Source organism: Sinocyclocheilus rhinocerous, unplaced genomic scaffold (assembly GCF_001515625.1).
Source record: "Sinocyclocheilus rhinocerous isolate Xijiao unplaced genomic scaffold, SAMN03320098_v1.1 scaffold352, whole genome shotgun sequence".
NCBI lineage: Eukaryota > Metazoa > Chordata > Actinopteri > Cypriniformes > Cyprinidae > Sinocyclocheilus > Sinocyclocheilus rhinocerous.
Genome location: NW_015642448.1, coordinates 1,615,096 through 1,635,908, shown reverse-complemented (window position 1 = coordinate 1,635,908; position 20,813 = coordinate 1,615,096). Strand labels below are relative to the sequence as shown.

Below are 20,813 nucleotides of genomic sequence, written 5' to 3'. Positions count from 1 at the left end.
TGCACTGTAATCATAGTGTTTGGAACAACTTCACTTCAGTGCCGTATATCAACTGTGCGTGTGTGTTTTGTAAACGCAGCAAAAAAATTTATTTTGCCCCATTACAGAAACCTATAATTATTTTCACAGATAATTAATGTGTCTTTTTGTCATATTTACGAGTTTTCCATCTGTAACCTTGAACTAAAACGTGAATCTCAGGGCAGTTGACAGCGGGGCGGAGTTTGCTTGCAGTTAATTGGCAGAGCTAATCAAAGCAGTTAATGAACACAGTACTAGCTGCAGGCGCTTTCGGTGGTTGAATCAGTGATGGCCAATGAAAAGACTGGTGTTGTAATTCAGTTTGTTTTTCACCAGCATTCCCCCCGTCTTGTGTAGACAGTGGGGCTCTAAGTGCCGCCTGCCTGAATTAGAATTGATAATTATGAAGTATTAATGGGGCGCCCCACAGGTAGGTGCTGACTTCTAACAGCAGGACCCTGGGCGGCCGTGAATCGCTTCGAGCTGTTGTCTTTCATTTGCTCAGACGAGGAGATCTGTTACTGTCAAGCTCAAGCCCGGCAGGCTGAGTTCAGAGGTACCCGTCTACCCAGATGAGGAACCCAGTGTGAACGTGTTAAGCAGTCTTCGCTCAGTGTGGGCACACTTGGCCCGGTCACTTCCCCAGCGGCTGTAGCACACTGCTCGCTCTCGGTGTCAATCAATCATGAAGCGGTTGTCTAGTTATCCTCACGATCCCTGCTGGTGCAGACTGCCATTTCCTCAACCTCACACACACACACACACACACACACAGGCGGTCGCTATCCTCCTCGCTCTCTTCTCTTCTCTTTGAACACGTCTCTTCCATCATGCTGCCAGTAGAACTGACAACAGATTTATTTTCTTTCTTTAAGCGCTTTTCGTTGGACTGTTGGAATAGATTAAATGCCATATTAAGTAATGCTTTCTTTTGGGTTTGGCTTGAGCCTTGTTTGGCACTTTTTGACTTTTTCCCCCAGCTTGATTGTAATAGAGCCCTGTGGCTTCTGATTGGTTGGAACTTCATGAAGAGTGTCTCAGTACTTTTAGATTAGAGATACACATGATATATTGTCTGCACTGTAATCATAGTGTTTGGAACAACTTCACTTCAGTGCCGTATATCAACTGTGCGTGTGTGTTTTGTAAACGCAGCAAAAAAATTTATTTTGCCCCATTACAGAAACCTATAATTATTTTCACAGATAATTAATGTGTCTTTTTGTCATATTTACGAGTTTTCCATCTGTAACCTTGAACTAAAACGTGAATCTCAGGGCAGTTGACAGCGGGGCGGAGTTTGCTTGCAGTTAATTGGCAGAGCTAATCAAAGCAGTTAATGAACACAGTACTAGCTGCAGGCGCTTTCGGTGGTTGAATCAGTGATGGCCAATGAAAAGACTGGTGTTGTAATTCAGTTTGTTTTTCACCAGCATTCCCCCCGTCTTGTGTAGACAGTGGGGCTCTAAGTGCCGCCTGCCTGAATTAGAATTGATAATTATGAAGTATTAATGGGGCGCCCCACAGGTAGGTGCTGACTTCTAACAGCAGGACCCTGGGCGGCCGTGAATCGCTTCGAGCTGTTGTCTTTCATTTGCTCAGACGAGGAGATCTGTTACTGTCAAGCTCAAGCCCGGCAGGCTGAGTTCAGAGGTACCCGTCTACCCAGATGAGGAACCCAGTGTGAACGTGTTAAGCAGTCTTCGCTCAGTGTGGGCACACTTGGCCCGGTCACTTCCCCAGCGGCTGTAGCACACTGCTCGCTCTCGGTGTCAATCAATCATGAAGCGGTTGTCTAGTTATCCTCACGATCCCTGCTGGTGCAGACTGCCATTTCCTCAACCTCACACACACACACACACACACACACAGGCGGTCGCTATCCTCCTCGCTCTCTTCTCTTCTCTTTGAACACGTCTCTTCCATCATGCTGCCAGTAGAACTGACAACAGATTTATTTTCTTTCTTTAAGCGCTTTTCGTTGGACTGTTGGAATAGATTAAATGCCATATTAAGTAATGCTTTCTTTTGGGTTTGGCTTGAGCCTTGTTTGGCACTTTTTGACTTTTTCCCCCAGCTTGATTGTAATAGAGCCCTGTGGCTTCTGATTGGTTGGAACTTCATGAAGAGTGTCTCAGTACTTTTAGATTAGAGATACACATGATATATTGTACCGTTATTGGCTGATACTGATATTGGCCTTTTTTTTGTGTGTGTGTGTGTGTTTGGCCATTCAGTGTTGACGCTTTTGTTAGTTAAAACTATTAAAAATCATTTTCGTTAATTGAAAAAAGCATAAACATTAGCTGAAATAATATATGAAGTATAATATAAATATTTTATTTAAGAAAATAAAATATAAATTGTAGTTAAAATTGCCTTATCAACTAACTGAAATAAAATATTTTAAAGTATGTTAAAGTATTGTCATACTGAAATAAAAACAAAGCTAAATAGAACTATTTAAAATAATTAATAAATATGACGAACACACAGAATTACTAGAAGTAAACTAGAATTAAAATGAATACTGAAAATAGAGAAGCTAATTGAATATATTAATAAATACTATAATAGTATATTATTAATACTAAAATTATACTGCAGTCAGTGTTGGATATTTAATTATTTACATTATTTTGCTCTTTTTTTTAAATTGTAGTACACTCGCAAATTTAATATTTAATACATGAATTAACACGTTTTAATATAACCTTTTGATAATCTCACAAAATCTCAAACTTACTTAATTTCATTTTTACAAATTTATTTGATTCATTCATTCATTGATTGTTCACAGAATAGTATAGAATTGATCATTTATCGACCATAACATGAAAATAGTTATCATCTTATCTATATTGGTCAGTTTTAGAATCATTGCTTCCTTACTTAACATGCACTTTAAATATTCAATGTGTCAGATTAAAACAGTAATTTGTTGCTTATTTGTGTAATAAAAAAAAATAAAAAAAAGTGTAATTAAAATGCTTCAATCATACTGAAATTGCACCAGTCTATTGGAAAGTTGAACAAATAGAAAATGTGGTAGTTCAGCTTCATCCAGCTTGTCGAGAAGGAAATGTTCCTTTACAGATATCCATCAAACTCCGCTCATCACCATGACATCACCTCCACCAGCTCTGCTCCGCATGTCCTCTCCATAAGCGTTCACGTTTCAGAGCCTGGCCTCTTTGGGTTCCTCATTATAGCCCCATAAACCGCTTTTGCTTTCATCAGCATGTTGCATATTCTAGTAACCCTGTCGCACATCTGTTCACTCTTGTTCTAGGTGTGGCTTACATACACGCCACCCACAGTCCTTCACACGACTTGACCTAGTGGAGCTCCTCTCTCCTGATCTTCCTTTGAAGGCCCCCGGAGATGCGAGGAGGGTCTGTGCCGGGATCAACTCTGTGGTTTCGCTCTCAGCAGGGGCTTCGCTGGTGCATGGCGACTTGTTGCCATCCAGTGGAACACCGCTGCTCTCCTCCCCTCCGTTCTGTTGTGGCTTCAGTCTGGAGCATCCATCTGAAGCAGCTGTTGGGATGATGAATCTTTCCCTGAAGCCCAAGTCCTAATCCGGCTAAAGCGCCCTCTTGTAGACCAGCCATGGAGGATATAATGAATTAGGTGTCTACCCAGGGTTCCATGACCCTTGACCTGTGACATCATCAATCAGGGAGCACCTACACTTAACTGAAGTGCAGGGGCCAGAGGGCAACAGACGGTAATGCTTAACAACTGTCTATGAGACTTGGGGATTGATTTCCAGTTGTTTTATTTTTTATTTCATCCTAATACTCTCTTGTGATGTGTTTACATGACATTCGTGATTCAAGGAAAATTTTGTTTAAGCGTAGCGGGAAAAAGAAATATACCGTGCGAAGAGAGGACAACCGTTGCAAAAAAAGCCAAGGCAGAGAATAAGGGGGGGGGGGGGGAGTCCCAACTTTTTGGGCCTTACACATATGGAAAGAATTTTTCCCCCGCCGGATTTGCCTGTACCCGGTACACTAACGTTGCCCAAGGGCAGAAGATTTGTAATTTCTCATCCTTCTGTAGGTAAAACCCAAAGCGAGAACTAAACAAACCGACTGGACGCCCAAGTCAGCTGCCATGCATGTTTTTATTAATTCATTTAATTTTGAGTGTGTTTGTTTTTATCATTGGTTCTTGTTTATCATTGAACATACAGTATTATTAAAAAAAATTGTGGTCAGTAAGACTTTAGAATGATTTTTGAATAAGTCTCTTATGTTCACTAAGGCTGCATTTATATGTTCAAAAATACAGGAAAAACGGTAATATTGTGAATTATTATTATTATTATCATCATCATCATTTAAAATAACTGTTTTAAGAATTTTGAAAATTAATTTTTTTCCCCCTGCAGGATTATAGTAACCCTGCTATAAAAATGCATTAAAAATATAAGAAATGCATTACTTGAAATAAACTTTTATAAATATATATATAATTTATTTCAGCTAGTTGCCAAGGCAACATTTTAATTAAAAGAACTAAAACTAAAACCGTAATAAAAATAAATAAAAATACTAAAATAACACTGTTCCTGTGACGCGAAGCTAAATTTTCAGCAGTCATTACTTCAGTCTTCAGTGTCACATGATTCTTCAGAAATCGTTCTATTATGATGATTTGGTGCTCAAGAAACATTTCTTACCATTATCAATGTTGAAAGCAGTTGTGCTGCTCAGTATTGTGGAAACTCATTTATTTGACATAGAAATATTTGTTGTAACATTATAAATGTCTTTACTCTCACTTTTCAGTCAATTTAATGCATCCTTGCTAAATATCAATTTCTTTACTAACCCTAAACATTTGAAGAGTTGTGATTGTCTTTTTACAGTGTTGCTTGTTTGTAAGTGAGAAAACCCAATAAATGTGTATTATATATAAAGCAGTATTATTGTATTGGGTGTTTGCATACACATCATAGTATAAATCTAGGCCTGTAAATGGCAACACTGTTGTCACTTGCACAAGGAGATGAATGATCTTCTGGATAAGGGGTGTGTGTGTTGTGTATCTGAGAAGGAGAGGGGTGAGGAAGGAGGGGAAGGACACCTCCATTGTAAATCTTGTTGTGTAGACAGCATGCCTGCAGCTCTGTTCTGAGTTATGAGACTAGGCTTTTATCAGCTCTCTCATTCTGCTTTTATCCACTAAACTGATTTATGAGACAACCTACTGCATGTAGCCGTGTAGCTCAAGCGCTTCTCCTTGCAGATAATGAGTGGAGAACCTCGGAGGTGCTGTAAATCTGAGTAAACAAACAAGCACTTGCACCTGAAATGTCGCCTTTTTTTTTTTTTTTAAGAAGGTTAAGTGAAAAAAAGGTCACAGAAGGTAAACGGAAATTCAGAGGCCACACTGATTGTGGCAGTATAAAATGACCGCAGGCTCTGGTTTAAGAATTGTAGTGACATGTTAAAGCAGTAATGGGTGTTATATGCAAATATGGGATTTTCGGTTTTGTGGTTTACAAATATTTGTCTACTTATCTAATTATATGTGACCCTGGACCACAAAGCCAGTCTTAAGTCGCTTGGGTATATTTTTAGCAATAGCCAAAAAAAACCATTGTATGTGTCAAAATTAGCGATTTTTTTAATGCCAAAAATCATTAGGATAAGATCATGTTCCATGAAGATATTTTGTACATTTCCTACCGTAAATATATCAAAACTTAATTTTTGATTAGTAATATGCATTGCTAAGAACTTCATTTGGACAACTTTAAAGGTGATTTTCTCAATATTTAGATTTTTTTGCACCCTCAGATTCCAGATATTCAAGTAGTTGCCTCTCGGCCAAATATACAAAACATACATCAATGGAAAGGTTATTTATTCAACTTTCAGATGATGTATAAATCTCAAATCTAAATTAAAAAAAATTGACCCTTATGACTGGTTTTGTGGTCCAGGGTCACATATTCATATTAGTGCTGTCAAACCATTAATCACTATTAATCGCATCCAAAGTATATATATATATATATATACCACACTATTTTTAACTTGACACAAGGATGCATATTTACTACATTTTTAAATGCAAATACAAGTGATATTTTATATTAAATTATTAGATTATTATTTGAAATATATTAAGGCTTATTTTATTGGTAACGAATGGTATCAAATATATTTATTTCATAATAGCCAAGATATCTGCCAGCCCTGCTCTAGTGAAGTTTACAGTATCATGTGCTGTGATTGGCTGAAGGCAGCATCAGGTGATTAATGCTGTGGTTCATCAGAGCACGAGCAGTCTGATAACCTCTGATAAACACTGCTGCCATATGCTTCTGTTTGTCTGTTCTTTTCCTCCTCCTCTTTTCCTCACTATTTCTTCATTCCTTTTTTCCCCTCTCCATTATTCTCCCATAGTCTGTCTTTCATCTGTTTGTTTGTCTCTCTGTAGGCGGATTCTGGTCCGGTTCTGTGTGCTGGTTATGAGGACGGCTCTCTGGTGTTATGGGATGTTTCCCATCGCCGTCCGTTCAGCTGTCTGAAGGCACATCCTGAGCCAGTCATGTGTCTAGACATTGATGTATGCAAGCAGAAAGGCATCTCGGGGTCTTCAGAGAAGATCCTCCAATCCTGGACCCTTGACAACCAGCAAAACCTTCAGGTGAGATCACATGTGAAAGTGACAACCAAATTTAAATTCTTCATGAACTCAAAATTGACCCTATTAACTTTCGTAATGCGTTTTCATTATTGAAAACTTTTTTTAATCAGTGAACATTTTTTATTTAGAGATCTGCCTTTAAAGCAACTTTGCTTTTCGGCTGCCGTCACCTTGGTCTTGTGGGTTAATGGGTAATAATATTATTATTAATCAATACCCAAAAATCTATTTATGGATGGGATAATATTATAGCCTTTCTATTATCTTTCCAGTAGTAAATTATAGGGCTGCCCGATTAATCTGTAAAACATAAATCGCGATATGGTTTAGTGTGATTATCAAATCAAGCAAGCTGTGATTTTATTAAATAAATAAACTGTGGGTGGGTTGCACCAACAAGGATTAATTTAAGTAAAGTTTAGAGCTCTTAAATATAAATTAAATCCAGGATCAAGATGATGGTTTAAATGTAATCCTGCTTATTTTTAAACAAGGTTTAAAGTTTGGTGCAACGGAATTATTAGATAAACCTTGATTTAATCTAGATTAAATCTTAATCCTTGTTGGTGCAACCCACCCTGTGTGTTTTAGAGTGAAGTGCGGCACTGTGTTCGTACGCATGAGCAGCTCATTATCTGCCAGTGTTTGCAGCACCTCAGAGTGGCTTGTTTCACAGTAAATGCTGCTCCACACAAACTACATCTCTGCATCTGATCTGAGTTTGGGTAGCTTTAATGTGCACTTGGGAACCAAACATTACATTAGTTTTAAAGTATTTTTTTATTTTTAGTTTATTTATTATTATTATTGCCATATTGATTATATAATCACAAAATTTTGGTCAAATTGTGTAGCCCTACAAACTAGCACAGCAAAGCTGGATTATTTATTTATTTATTTTCAGATTGCATTTTTAATCAGAATTTTTTTTTAATCAGATAATCGCTATGTGATTTTTTTTTTTCCAAAAATCATTCAGCCCTAATAAATGCAGTGGTTTAGTTCTAGTCTTTTTAATAAAGGACAGCAATAATTGCGCCATTGCAATTAAACAGGAACAATGCAAATATTCCTAATTTTTCTTTGCTTACTACCAAACTCTCTTTCTGACATAAAAAGTTGCTCGTGTCAAAAAAGGAAATAAACTTGTAAAATATCTGCCGTCTTAATAAACTGCTATCGTTATTCAAGCGGCTGATCAAGCAAGCAATGAATACATTTCTGGCAGTGCATACGGATTTCATAATCCTGGAAATATATTTATAGTAGCAATTAATGGAGTATGTTTTATGACAGCGCCGCCCCGTCTATTATTTATTTATTTATTTTCAGATTGCATTTTTAATCAGAATTTTTTTTTAATCAGATAATCGCTATGTGATTTTTTTTTTTCCAAAAATCATTCAGCCCTAATAAATGCAGTGGTTTAGTTCTAGTCTTTTTAATAAAGGACAGCAATAATTGCAAATTGTGTTAAATTTGAAAAAAGAAGCATTATTATTGGGATACAGTGAGATGCTCTCAAAGGTGAACTTGACCTTCAGCCTTCAAGTCCGTTCAAAAAGCCTTCTCAAAATTTGCTGCCATCAGTATTTTTGAAGTGGATATTTTAAATATTTAACTGCAAAGTCACATTCTGATATAGAGCACCCACTTTTCACAATCCAGTCAATTTTAGTTCCATGGTCTTGTTTTTTTTTTTTTTTTTGGTGAACATTGTGACTGTATATCACATTGTGGAAGTCAAATGGGTTTTGAAAGCCTTTTTGATTGACATAGTGATAATGACATAGTTTTGTAGTTTCTTTGTTTTGTTTTTTTATACAAGAATCAAGGGTGCCAACCGTTTTAAATTTTTTTGATCAAAGTAATATTAGTTACTAGAGATGTTTTTATTATTGTCCATCAGTTAATAGTAAACTGCTATTACATTTCATTCTCTGTCGAATTAAGTAACTGGTTGTTCAGTTTGGTTCTCTAAAAAAATGAATTAAAACTCAGGTGTCACTCCTCTAAATAATCAAACAATGAGTGTGTAGGCGTATTTGGCATTTAGAAGTGGAGTAAGAGTATTGAGGAGCGTATTTAGCAGCGGTGTGTACGTGGCCATGCAGACACACACCACCTCATACACTTGGAAAGTATTTGGCTAGAATATAAAGTTTCCTCAGATCTGTTGGATAATAAATCAGTCTCTTTTACTTTAGATTGGCAACTCTCAGCTACACTGTGATGTCATACTGTAGTTCTAGGCCAGATTTTGCCTCTAGACAAAAACATCTCTTCTCCCACAATACTGTGCGCACACAAATGCTTTTATATTTATACAGCATTCTTAAAAAATGAGCACACGCAAAAGCCATGTTTTATCTTGCATAACACTTTACTCATCTGAAAGGTAATGCCTCATTAGCAGCCATATTCTCTGCTGATTTCAGGTCTTACAGATTCAATATTTCATATTCTGCGAGAAATCTGTGTGAAAAGGCTCTGATATACAACACTGCAGTCTTGCGCATGGATTGTTATTCTTTCCAGCGCCTTTTACACATGAATGGATGAATTAGAAATATTCCCAAACCCAAACCTTCCTCCCTATTTTGTCTAGCGTGCAAAATGTATCTGCAGTAATAAGCATTTATTCACAAAATAGGAGCTGTATCGACGTTTTGGTTTATTTTGCATGTAAAAAAAAAATTGATTTAAAATGTAATTCTTGGCGGAGAGGGCCTAAAAAAAAAAAAAAGAACAGCTCGGAAAAGGAGTCAGCCGGGGCTTTTAAATTACCCTGAAGTGCAGCGCAGTGTGACGTCCAGACAGCCGCTGCGAGCTCTTCCCACAGACGTATTTTTGTGTGGCGGTAGCGCTGGGGGTATCTGCAGGGTGTCTGCTCCTCTCGCTCGCCCCGCTTGACGAACGACCCGCGAGAGGTAATAAAAACATCAAAACCTCACAGGCTGCTAACCAAACAAAAAACACATCTGTAATAAAAGGAACAGTAGTTCACAGTGGGAGGCTCTACAAAAGGCTGAGGAGAGATGAAGCAACATGGCCCAGGTCTCCACCATCCGACCTTAACCTGCTGCTGTAGTGCACACGCTGTGGAGAGATAACAGTACTCTCTCAGCACCCTTATTATTTTTTATTTTTTTTATTTTTTGAAATTATTTGTTTTCAATTGTTTCCGTCTTTTTGTTTTTTCAAGAAAATATTTGAATTATTTGAAAATATTTGAATTTAGTCCATTTTGTCATGTAGTTTCACTTAAAATGGTATCTAATTTTAGTTGATGAGAGAAAATTATTTTTAACCAAATATTAAAAAAATGTTAAACGTATTAATGCTTAAAGGTGATTTTTCACCCAATTTTTTTAAAAGGTGATTTTTCACCCAATCATTTACTCACCCTCATGTCATTCCAAAAAGGTATGACTTGTCTCTCTTTCTTTTTGACTGTACATTGAAAGTCAGTGGTGTCCCCAGCGTGTCTTCAGCATACCTTTTGTGTTACGCAGAAGAAAGGGAGTCATACCGGTTTGGAATGACATGTATGTAAACCATTGGGTGAACTATCTCTTTAACAAAAAATAAATAAATGTTTTTATTCTGTAAGGACATTAAATATCTCAAAATAACAACAAAAAAATTTATAATGTGACAAAATGTCTATTTTAACTAAATTCTGAATGTGACACTGAAGACTGGAGTAATGGCTGCTGATTTTTTTCCAGATTTGCCATCACAGGAATAAATTACATTTAAAAATATTTTAAAATAGAAAGGAGTTTTTTTTTAAATAGTATTATTTTGAAATATTATTACAGTTTTACTTTTTTTTTTTTTTATTAAATAAATGCTGCCTTGGTGAGAATAAGAGACTTCTTTGAAAAACATTTAAATGTGCATTCAGCTTCAGCTCATGCTGGCCAATCTCCAGCAGTAGTCTATCATTGGATTGTTTGAAAGAATAATATTCCTTCTTTGTTTTTCTTCTTCAAAAAACATTTTCAGTACATTGTTTATATCTTATGTTGTGTTATTTTTGTCTCATCTTATTTCTTGCAACAGTAAAAATTTAAATATTGTCATGATGCACATTTTTTTTTCGTCTCACTTTCATTATCATTATGAAATGGAAAAATTATTTACAGTTTTTTTTGTTGTCAGCAGTAGTAATGACGAGATTAACTGCCTCTTATCTTCAACTTTTTGCTGAAAAACTGTCAGTAGTCTGTAAGCTTGTGTATGTGAGCTGAAGAAAGAGAAGCGGTTCTTATCAAGCACAGATAAACAGTGATTCGCCTGGGGCGGCCCGCCGTTCCACACGCGCTCATGGATATGATAGCCGTGGTGTTGGAATTTAGCAGCCGCATCTGTCACAGGCTTGACTAAGAGTGATTATGCTTGCGTATCGCTTTGCATGTGTGATCGCAGCAGTTTGTGTAATGGTAAAGAGGCAAGACGTTTGTTGATCAGGATTTGGCTATGGGTGGTTTGGCCTCGCTCCTGACTATTGACAGATGTAGACGGACAAGATTTTAGAGGGTGAGGCAGAGATGCTTGTTGTATGTGTGTAAAGATTAGTGTAAATCAAGCATGGCTGTCTTTGCATGCTGTTGGAGACGTGCTGACAGCACTCACAGGTGGATCTCCACATTTCTTCACTTTCAGTCTCTACATTCCTACCGCCCTTCTCAATTAAACGGCCCTCCTCCTACTACCCATCCTGCACCACACCAGACTGCTTCAGGTATCCACCATATGTCAGCATCAGACTGGAGGGATCAGGCAGTCCTATCGAGGGGTGTTCTGGAATGAGGAAGCGGGATGCTTTGTAAATTCCTTCGCTGTCATCAATAATATTTGGCATCGATTTCAATTTTTCAATGCTGTTGTGCTGAGATGTTTCTTGTTCAGGTGTCCATGAGTTGTAATTCTCAAAATTGAGAGCTTTAAGGTTGGAAAATGTCGTAATTTTAAGCGCAATCAAAAGCGAAAGCGGTGTGACGTAAAACACCGTTGTCGGAAAATGCAAGCACACCCCTCATCTGTACTGGATTGTCAGGCTGAAGTGGACAAGTGATGATAACTGGTTTCAGTGGATCAGTATGAAGTCAGTTGAGCCTGCCAAGTCCATGCCGGGGAGAGCAACATATTGCGCTTTGAACATCCCATTGGTTGCTGCCAAAAATCGATCACACTTAGCTTTTTAATTGGCCGCCGTGTAGCGCAACCAACTGTGCTGCGAGTCATTGCGCGCTTGTCTCGTTGCATTGCTTTCGAAAAATGATCAAGGGTAACTTTTTAATAGACGTATTTTTGTAGGGCAACTCAGTAGGTAGCATCGCCATGGTTCCCTCGACAAAAGCCAATAGGGTTGTCCTTTTAATTGAATAATAATAATTTTAATAGTAATAATAAAAAGAAGTTCTGTGACCAATAAAAGTTTATGCTTCTTATGTTTTGATGAACACAAATTAAACTTAATGCAATCAATAGAAGTAAAAAACTAAACATAGGCTATCAATGCTACTGCCATTAAGCTTCTGACAACTCTTTTTCTATTCTTTTTTTAAATGTGACCCTGGACCACAAAACCAGTCATAAGGGTCAATTTTTCGAAATTGAGATTTATACATCATCTGAAAGCTGAATAAATAAGCTTTCCATTGATGTATGGTTTTATGATAGGACAATATTTGGCCGAGTTACAACTTTGAAAATCTGGAATCTGAGGGTGCAAAAAAATCAAGAATCGAGAAAATCGCCTTTAAAGTTGTCCAAATGAAGTTCTTAGCAATGCATATTACTAATCAAAAATTAAGTTTGGATATATTTACAGTAGGAAATTTACAAAATATCTTCATAGAACATGATCTTTATTTAATATCCTAATGATTTTTGGCATAAAAGAAAAATCAATAATTTTGACCCTTACAATGTATTTTTGGCTATTGCTACAAATATACCCCAGCGACTTAAGACTGTTTTTGTGGTCCAGGTTCACAAATCTACAAGTTGAATAGTTTGCAAGAGTGTGATTATAAACACAATGGACTAGAGAGTTAATGAGTTTTCCTGCTCAGCGTGATGACGTTTATTGGCCCGACAACCTCTGTAGTCTCATTCAGCCACCTGTTCGCAACACGCAAAACATCACGAATGGGGCATTACTGATGTATTTTATATAGAATAAATAGAATAAAATGTAAAAATATTTTGACCTTGTATTAACCACAGACGTTATTTCAAACAAAAACCCACTCAAAAAACCCATTGACTTCAGGACGATGGAACCAGAAGTACAAAAATGCCAACTCCTTTCTAGCTTTAGGACTCATTCATGTGGCACTTCGTGTAGTTTAACCAAGTAAACGTATTATCCTCCAGTCCACCATTGGGCCTAAGGCGAGTTTTGAGGTTTGTTTTTGGTTACTCGTCGACAGGACAAGCATATGTGTGTACGTTGCGTGCATAGATGACCATTTGCTATGTATCCCCCATCAGGAATCAATAGTCCAATGGAGAAATGAAGGATAGTTCATAAAGACTGAACTCTTTGATGTCTGTAAGTTTCATTGTAGAGGAAGGAGAATGGATTCCATAAATGAAAGCTAATAACCATTCTCAATCTCTAAAGGCTGTGTTTGATATGAATGCTTCCATATTGCATTTGAACGCGACTGAGTATGGGGTAGACACCATCTTAGTGAAGCTTTTGTGTGGAAAAGCGATAGCCAGATGTGCAAATTTAGCAAGACTTTTGGATTAAACAGAGCCTATAATGTATAATCTCTGAACTTCTGTTTTAAAACACCCTGAAATAGTGAAAGCTGTAGGAAAATTCAGTTCATTTGATTATTTTTCAAAAAACGAAAGTGTGGCAATCTGTAAATCATGGCTTTCTAATGGTTATTTCACGATGCAGGCCTCGCGGCTCACTTTATAAACACCCATTTACCTTTTTTATCGCTTTGCTGTGACCTCTTAATTAAATTAATGTTCCTGACACAAACTATGGGAAGCATAACAAACACAGATAGACACATTAACCCATCATTATCAGCTCTGTAATATGGACCAGATGGGCATTTAGTTCAGGCATACCAGCCTCAGCTCGGAGCGATTCATCTTTCTCCCCCGTCCCTCTTGGCCGCAGCACGCAAACCGTCTCTCCCTTTCCTTTTGTGGGAAAGTTTCTGCTTGCAGGTGACATCATTACTGTGCACCAGAATTTTGATTTGGACTATGATGTGAGTTGATTTCAGATGCGAACAAAAGTAATGCTAGAGTCTTGTTTTTCCTTCTCTGTTAAAGAAGAATGTTAGGGACGTTTTTCCCGGTGCATTCTTCTATCCACTTGGGTCAGGAATACCTGACTGGCTTATATCTTCCACATGCAGGAGTGACTGGCTTTGATTTTCCAGGCAGAAACAGGAGCACGCCGACAAATTCTTCACTGTCTTCTCCCGCATGAGAGCCATTAGTCTCTCTGGACACTGCTTATGAAGTCAATTTTACGCTGTCCAGTTCGATTCCAGCTTCAGGACCAGATGCCTCACGTGGAGAGACGGCGCAGACGCTTGCACGCACACACTTAGCACACGTGTGCATTTTTCTCCAGGAAATACCTCAAGAACGTCCTCGAAGGAGAGGGGCCACAGATAATGAGCTCTCTGTAATACTTTATAATACGTCACATTGTTGCCCATTAGCGAGATTTATCTGGTCTCCTGGCCACCGTAGATCACGGAGAGCAAGGGAAGGTGATCTTTAGCCAGCGTTTGCTTCCCTTGCGCTGTTGACCAGACCTTTCAATGAAAATGTAATTCACTAGAGACTGTTAAAACAACAAGGCCTTCACAAACAAAGCAGTCCTTGCTTGGTGACAAAGGTAACTCACCCCACCTCTAATGTCTAATGCTCCAATCCAAATAGTGTTTTGCTTGTGCTTGAACGTTTTACGGCCGATGATTGAGGCGCTGGAGTCGCTCACGGATTTCCTCTGCCAGGTTCAACAGCTATTTAGCCGTTCATTTGCGGCTCAATCATCAGATCAGCCGAAGGTGGCTGGTGGGGAATTGCTCTCGCTCTATGCTGTGTTCTTTGTATGGATTTAAATTTGCTCTTGCTCAGGTCATTAAGCAACCAGCTCATTTGTTTCTGGTAAATAGTTTGTGCGTTGTGCATTTAAACGGTAATCCTTTCTAGCCAACTGAGACGAATAAGCGCATATGGTGACAATTAGCGCGATTGATTTCGCGTCTTATATTCAGTTTACGCCCTGCTGTCGTGATGAAATCGTAGAGATTCCAACGGGGCAGTTTGTTAATTAAAGTCCTACATTTGTCTATCGCAGCTCATTTGGATTTATGTCTGACTTGTGTTTCCTTATAGATGCACGACTCTGTTCAGATGACCAATCCTGGGGTCTCCCAGCTGCGTATCCGTGTCGATGGAAAGATCCTCGCTACGGCGGGATGGGACAACAACATCAGAGTGTTTGGCTGGAAGAAACTGAAGCCACTGGCTGTTCTGCAACATCATACTGACATGGTGAATAGTGTGGCCTTCTCAGACCATCAGGACCCCCCACAGAGACTTCTGGCCGCAGGGTCCAAGGACCAGCGGATCAGTGTGTGGTCTATATATAGTGAAAGTTGAGTTTGAAAGACAGAGGCCCACTTTACCATTTCCTTCAAACTGATTGTTGCAAATTACTCCGACTTTATTTACATACTTGAATGTGGTGCTAATATATTTTCTTTGAATGAAAGCGCCTAAATTAGTGGCTGACTGCCAATCAGAGGCGGAGCTACAACAATTTCATTTAGCAAGATGTGCGGCAGTTTTTTTTTTTTTGTGTAATAGGTCTTGTATTTGCATACAAGGTTCTTAAGTTAGGATGGGAACTGAGAATCAATTCTTATTTCAAACAGGTTCCATTTTTTTTAAAATATCGAAATGGATGATTTTATTCACTTTTGGTTCTGTTAACAATTTTCGAATGAATGACTCTTATGAACTGGTTTCTTTTTGGTGAGTTAAACAAAACAGCACGACCAGTGTAGTTTGCGGTTTATGTACAGTTGAGTTTCCACTTTAACATTTCCTTCAAACTGATTGTCGCAGTTTACTGACTTTATTTACATACTTGAACATGGTTCATTTTCTTTGAATGAAAGCACCTAAATTAGTGGCTGACTGCCATTCAGAGGTGGAGCTACAACATAGTCTCATTTAGACAGACGTGCAGCAGTGTTGCCGTTACTTACGTGTCTAAATTAATGAGTTCTTATAGGTCAAATGCTTCGAAATCAAACAAAAAAGCAGCTAATATAAACACACTCCATCAAGTGTTTTGTTGTAGTTTACCACAATGGCCGATAGTTATTTAGACGCGTTTTATTGTCAAAGGCAGAGCTTAAACCGTCCTCTCCGATCTGTTTGCTTTACCCCAGGCTGTTGTGCTTCAGTAGGTGTGTATTTGCTCTTGTAGTCGCACCTGAGTGGCACAGTAATCCAGCGCTGTTTTTCCAAATTTGCCTCCAAGTTTAAGATTGCCCTCTGGACTGACCTGCATACATCACGCAGGGTTAATCACAAGGGCTCGGGCTCCACAGACAGGCCTGTTTGTTAGAAAGATTCATTGAGGAAATTTTGTTTCGTTCTTCCCTTTAAGCACAGTAGCTGATGAAGGCTGCTTTATTTTCAGCCTAAAGACAAGGCCGACCTCTGTGTTTGGTTGTGGCTAAAAGACAAACTAGTTATTTTTGCATTAATTGCTTTTTCTCTGCGAATACAGCGCGGCTCACTCACCAGAGTAGTTTGCCATTTTTCTTTTTGTTTACTTTTTTGTACTTCTGTGTATTTTTTTTACACATTAGGAAAAGTGATATCTAGTATTGTTTACACTATTTCTAAATAAGATTCTTAAGTATGAGTCGGAACCAAGAACCAGTCTTATTCAGAACCAGTTCCAATTCAGATGTTTTGGTTTACTTTTGGTTCTGTTAATGATTTTAGAATGAACGACTCTTATGAACTGATTCTTTTTGGTTAATCAAACAATACATAATAATCAGTGTAGTTTAATTTTCTAATGGCTGACTTTTACGAACCGATTCTTTTGGTGAATCATACAATAAACCATGACCAGTGTGCGTTGATTCCCTAATGAATGACTCTTTAATGATTTGCCGTTAAAAATCATCAAGAGTAAAAAAATAAAATATCAAAAAGTATATTTAACTTATTTCTAATTTATGTCTGTTTTGTTGCAATCTAAAATAATTGACTAATTTAGAAACTTTGGCTGCTGAAGAGATTACTTTCTTCCAAATGTTTCTTTCTCAAAAGTATTAAAAGAATTGTTAATGGAACCGTTAAGCACCTGGAATCGTGAATAGGAACGAGAATCATTACAAGCCTTTCGATTCTAATCCCTATTCTTAAACTTTTGGTTTTCAAATTCAGGCAGTAAACATGATTTCTTTTTTTTGATAACTCAACCTGATTATTTAAAACAGACATGAATATTAGTTGACTAACATCCAAAGAGTTTGAAAGTGGATATTTTTGTCTGCGTATGTGGTAATAATAGCCATCCTTGGTACCAAGCTAAATGGGATTTCATACGTCTCAGAGCGATGGCGGTGGAACTTCAAACGGCCCACAGCCGTTCTGCCCCATAAAGCACGTGTCTCTGGGGATGTACCCAGACTGGAATATCTCATCAGACGGTACAGGAAGCTCGGGGAACTTGGAGGCCATCCTTTTAAAGGAAAAACAACAGCGGGCGAGTCGCCGGCCAGGGAGGAAGACAAAACAGTTCATTTCACAGTCCGCCTGGTCATTAGCCTTCTCCTTGTCATCTGGGGACCCTCACGTACCTTTGTCCATGACCTCTGTGGAGCTCGTCCGATTGGTAATCACTTCCTAGTTTTGTAGACTTGGTGGGGGGGCACAACAAAGCCATGCCAGTGGACCCATCCATCCGTTCTGTGAATAAGCACATAAGCGTTTATTGCTAGAGATTTCAGCTTATACCTCCCATGTCAATAATAGATCACTTAAGCAGTCAGTATAAGCAAAACCTTGACATGGGCCACTGACAAAAACCTGCGGCTCACTGAACAACAGACACGCGCCTGTCTATTGCAGGAGGGGTCAGAGGTCACCTGACCATTCTGCGCCAGCTTAAACAAACCGTAGTCACCCACAATACACTCCATGTGGCATGTGCTGCTGGTTTAAAGATACTCTGGGTAAGACTGGATGAATAGATGTTAGTTTTTGGAAACAAACAATAATCCCAGGTAATCAGTCTGAGGAAATGGCCCTTTGAATGAAAGAAACTGAACACTGGCTGTGTTATAGTAAATTATTTATATGTTGGCAGGCTCAGTAGGAATGAAGTGATTTCTGTTGTCTGAGATAAGCACGCCCGTGGTTTGTTTTCATATGCGGCGCTGACAAATAAAACACAAATTCGCTGAAAAACGCGGGAAAATGTGAAACACGTGCATGGCTGTAGGTAAACATCTTTGCATGGCTGGTCCACCTTAAGTTCCCCCCTTTTTTTTTCTTCTTCTTTTTTTTTTTTTTTGAAGAGCTGTCTTTGGACGTGCCAAGCGAGAGAAATGTACACAAAAGATAGGCTTGTCACAACAGATGTTCCAGATGCGACCCTGTGTCAGATGATTTCCATTTCTTTTTTTCCTTAACCATACAGAGTGTTGTTTTACTGAGTCTTTAGCTATAGCTGTCTGAATAGAAATGTGAGTTACACCCTTACAGGCTTTCAACTTGGACTGATATATAAATCAATATTTATACAATAAAATTAATTTAAAATTTGGTTATTTTTTTTACTGATGTAGCCTATCTAATCAGTTGATTCATTGTCCTACTTTGTCAACCAAAGAGAGTTGGACATGGCAGGAGACATAAAGGTACAGTTAACTGAAAAACTGGGTCAGCATTAGTTTGGCATAATGCAATATTGTTCGTTATTGTTCATTAAAAAGTCTCTTTTATTTTACGCTGATGGCTGAGAGTCCTTGCGCTAGAAAAGGTTACAAACAAGAAGGTTCAAAGGTGGATTTTGTGTTTTGTTTTTTCGCTTTAGGATTTTTATGTTTTCATAACTTCAGTAATATTGTTTAATATTCAGTGCCATAGGCCTATAGAGTGTCGTTTTTATCTTCCCGCGTTATGAGATGGATAATTATTTTTCATTCGATAATACTATCCATTTTTATTTGTGACTTTGCATGGAAATGCTGTTGTTCCGGTTTAAAATAATAATGAAAAATTAATGATAAAGTGGTGTCATATTGTCCAGTTAGTTAAGAAATTGGATTTAAATTTGACTTTAAAAAAAAAAAAAAGCCTATTTTTGCATTTAAAAAAAAAATCTATTTATATGGTTATTTTAAATTGTACACGTGTATTAACGCATTGTTGTTTAATTATTTACAGCGTAGGCTACAATTTAACACGTTTCTTTTAAAAGAAATTATATTGGGATCTAATTTATCTTGAATGATACACTTTTATTATTTATTTATTTATTAATTTATTTATTTACTTTTAATAGCGTGTGTGTGTGTGTGTGTGTGTGTTTTCGAAGCGCAGGTATTTCCTCTGGGATCAAACAGTGTTTTCATGTTGAACTTCTCACGCATCATGTTTGACTTCAAAGACGGACACAAATTTCGGTGCATTCACCGCATAAATAATGGACATTTTTAGAAGCGGTCATTGTTGGAAACAGCCGTCAGTCATCATTCATGGATGCAGGTACACAGGCTGCGCGACCGCGGGCCCCTGTCGGCCCCTCTCATCAAGGCGAAGCGCTACCAGAGAAAACACAGATGGGTAGACCCCTGACGGAAGAGCCATTGGTCCGGGTGTCCCGGCCTTCCTGATGGGCCAAACTCATTACCTCTAGCCGGGAACAGGCTCACGCGAAGGGAGGCCCAATCCTCCCCAAACGGGCTCTTCCGGCCCCAAATGTGTACTAAAGCAGGGAAATAACATGTGCGCTTCACTTGACAATGGACGGATTGTTAAAAGATTTAATTACAAGGATGAATATACACAGGCTATATGAAAAACTAGTTTCTAGCTACTATCTTTGTGATTACCTGTTTTTAAGCAATTGTTATTAAATATTTTGATAGTAGGCTATCATATGCTAAATATTTTATTTTAATGTTTTAAATGTATCTTAAGTAATTAAACAATTACAATATATTGTATAGTATTATATTTATAATTAATTTGTTCTTTTTAAAAAGGGTATCAGAAAAATATTTAATTATTTTTATAGGCATTCATAATGTATGTTTAACCTATATTATAAATTAAATATTTTTGGCAGCATATTTAGCATGCACAAAATACGTAAAAAATAATGAAATTCTCGTTCGTGTTTGTTTTTCATTGCCCTTTTTTTATTTTTTATTTTTATCTCCGTTCAATTTTTAATCACTATTAACGCAGAGCAATTTGAAATGTCTGCATACGGCGTTGCTGGTCCCAGTGCATCGAGTTGTTACCACAAACAAAAAATTATACGACCAATTAGTCGTCGCTCAAATGGCTGGAAACATTGTTTAACCTTTGATACTTCAGAAAGTCGTTAGCTGTCAGAGGTCAAACGGTGTGCAAGCGTTTCTTTCCTCTACCATGGGATTACCTAAATCACGCCTAGAGAAACAGCAGAGTAGAGGCTGCCAAACGCGCTTTTCTGTAGTAGGCTAATCTATTGCAATAACGGCTCACTTTCATTTACAGTGTTTATGTAAGTTGAATTACGTAAACACTGAGAATTTCATCCATAACCTACCTACTTCGTGCATCTCGTTTCTTTTTGTAAATGTAGCCCACTATATGTTTTCTTGTTATTCATCCTGTTTAAATAAGGCTACATTTAATTTTCTCTGCTGTACTTTTTTATTATTATTCATTTAGTAGCCTGAGTCTAAGTAAATTATAAACTAAGTAAATATTAAACCTTTTTTAAGTAAACTATATCCTTGTGTGTAATTTAGTATGCAATATTCAAACATTTCTTTGCCATTAAGTCAGTAATTTTTTTTTTATATATATATGTATTT

At 37.7% G+C, this 20,813-nt stretch overlaps 1 protein-coding gene across 3 annotated transcripts in view; it reads left to right on the top strand.

The window, feature by feature from the left end:
• gnb1l (guanine nucleotide binding protein (G protein), beta polypeptide 1-like) overlaps positions 1-20,813 on the top strand; it is a 57,074-nt gene that overhangs the window by 20,895 nt on the left and 15,366 nt on the right. The window contains exons 6-8 of one of the 3 annotated variants that reach the window (XM_016572812.1): positions 6,478-6,687; positions 15,085-15,243; positions 19,327-19,791. In XM_016572812.1, the coding sequence (XP_016428298.1) occupies positions 6,478-6,687; positions 15,085-15,243; positions 19,327-19,443 (486 nt within the window). In that variant the 3' untranslated portion in view covers positions 19,444-19,791. Of the gene's footprint in view, positions 1-6,477; positions 6,688-15,084; positions 15,622-19,326; positions 19,792-20,813 lie in introns of those variants that run through there. The other 2 variants (XM_016572814.1, XM_016572813.1) reach the window with 2 other exon arrangements.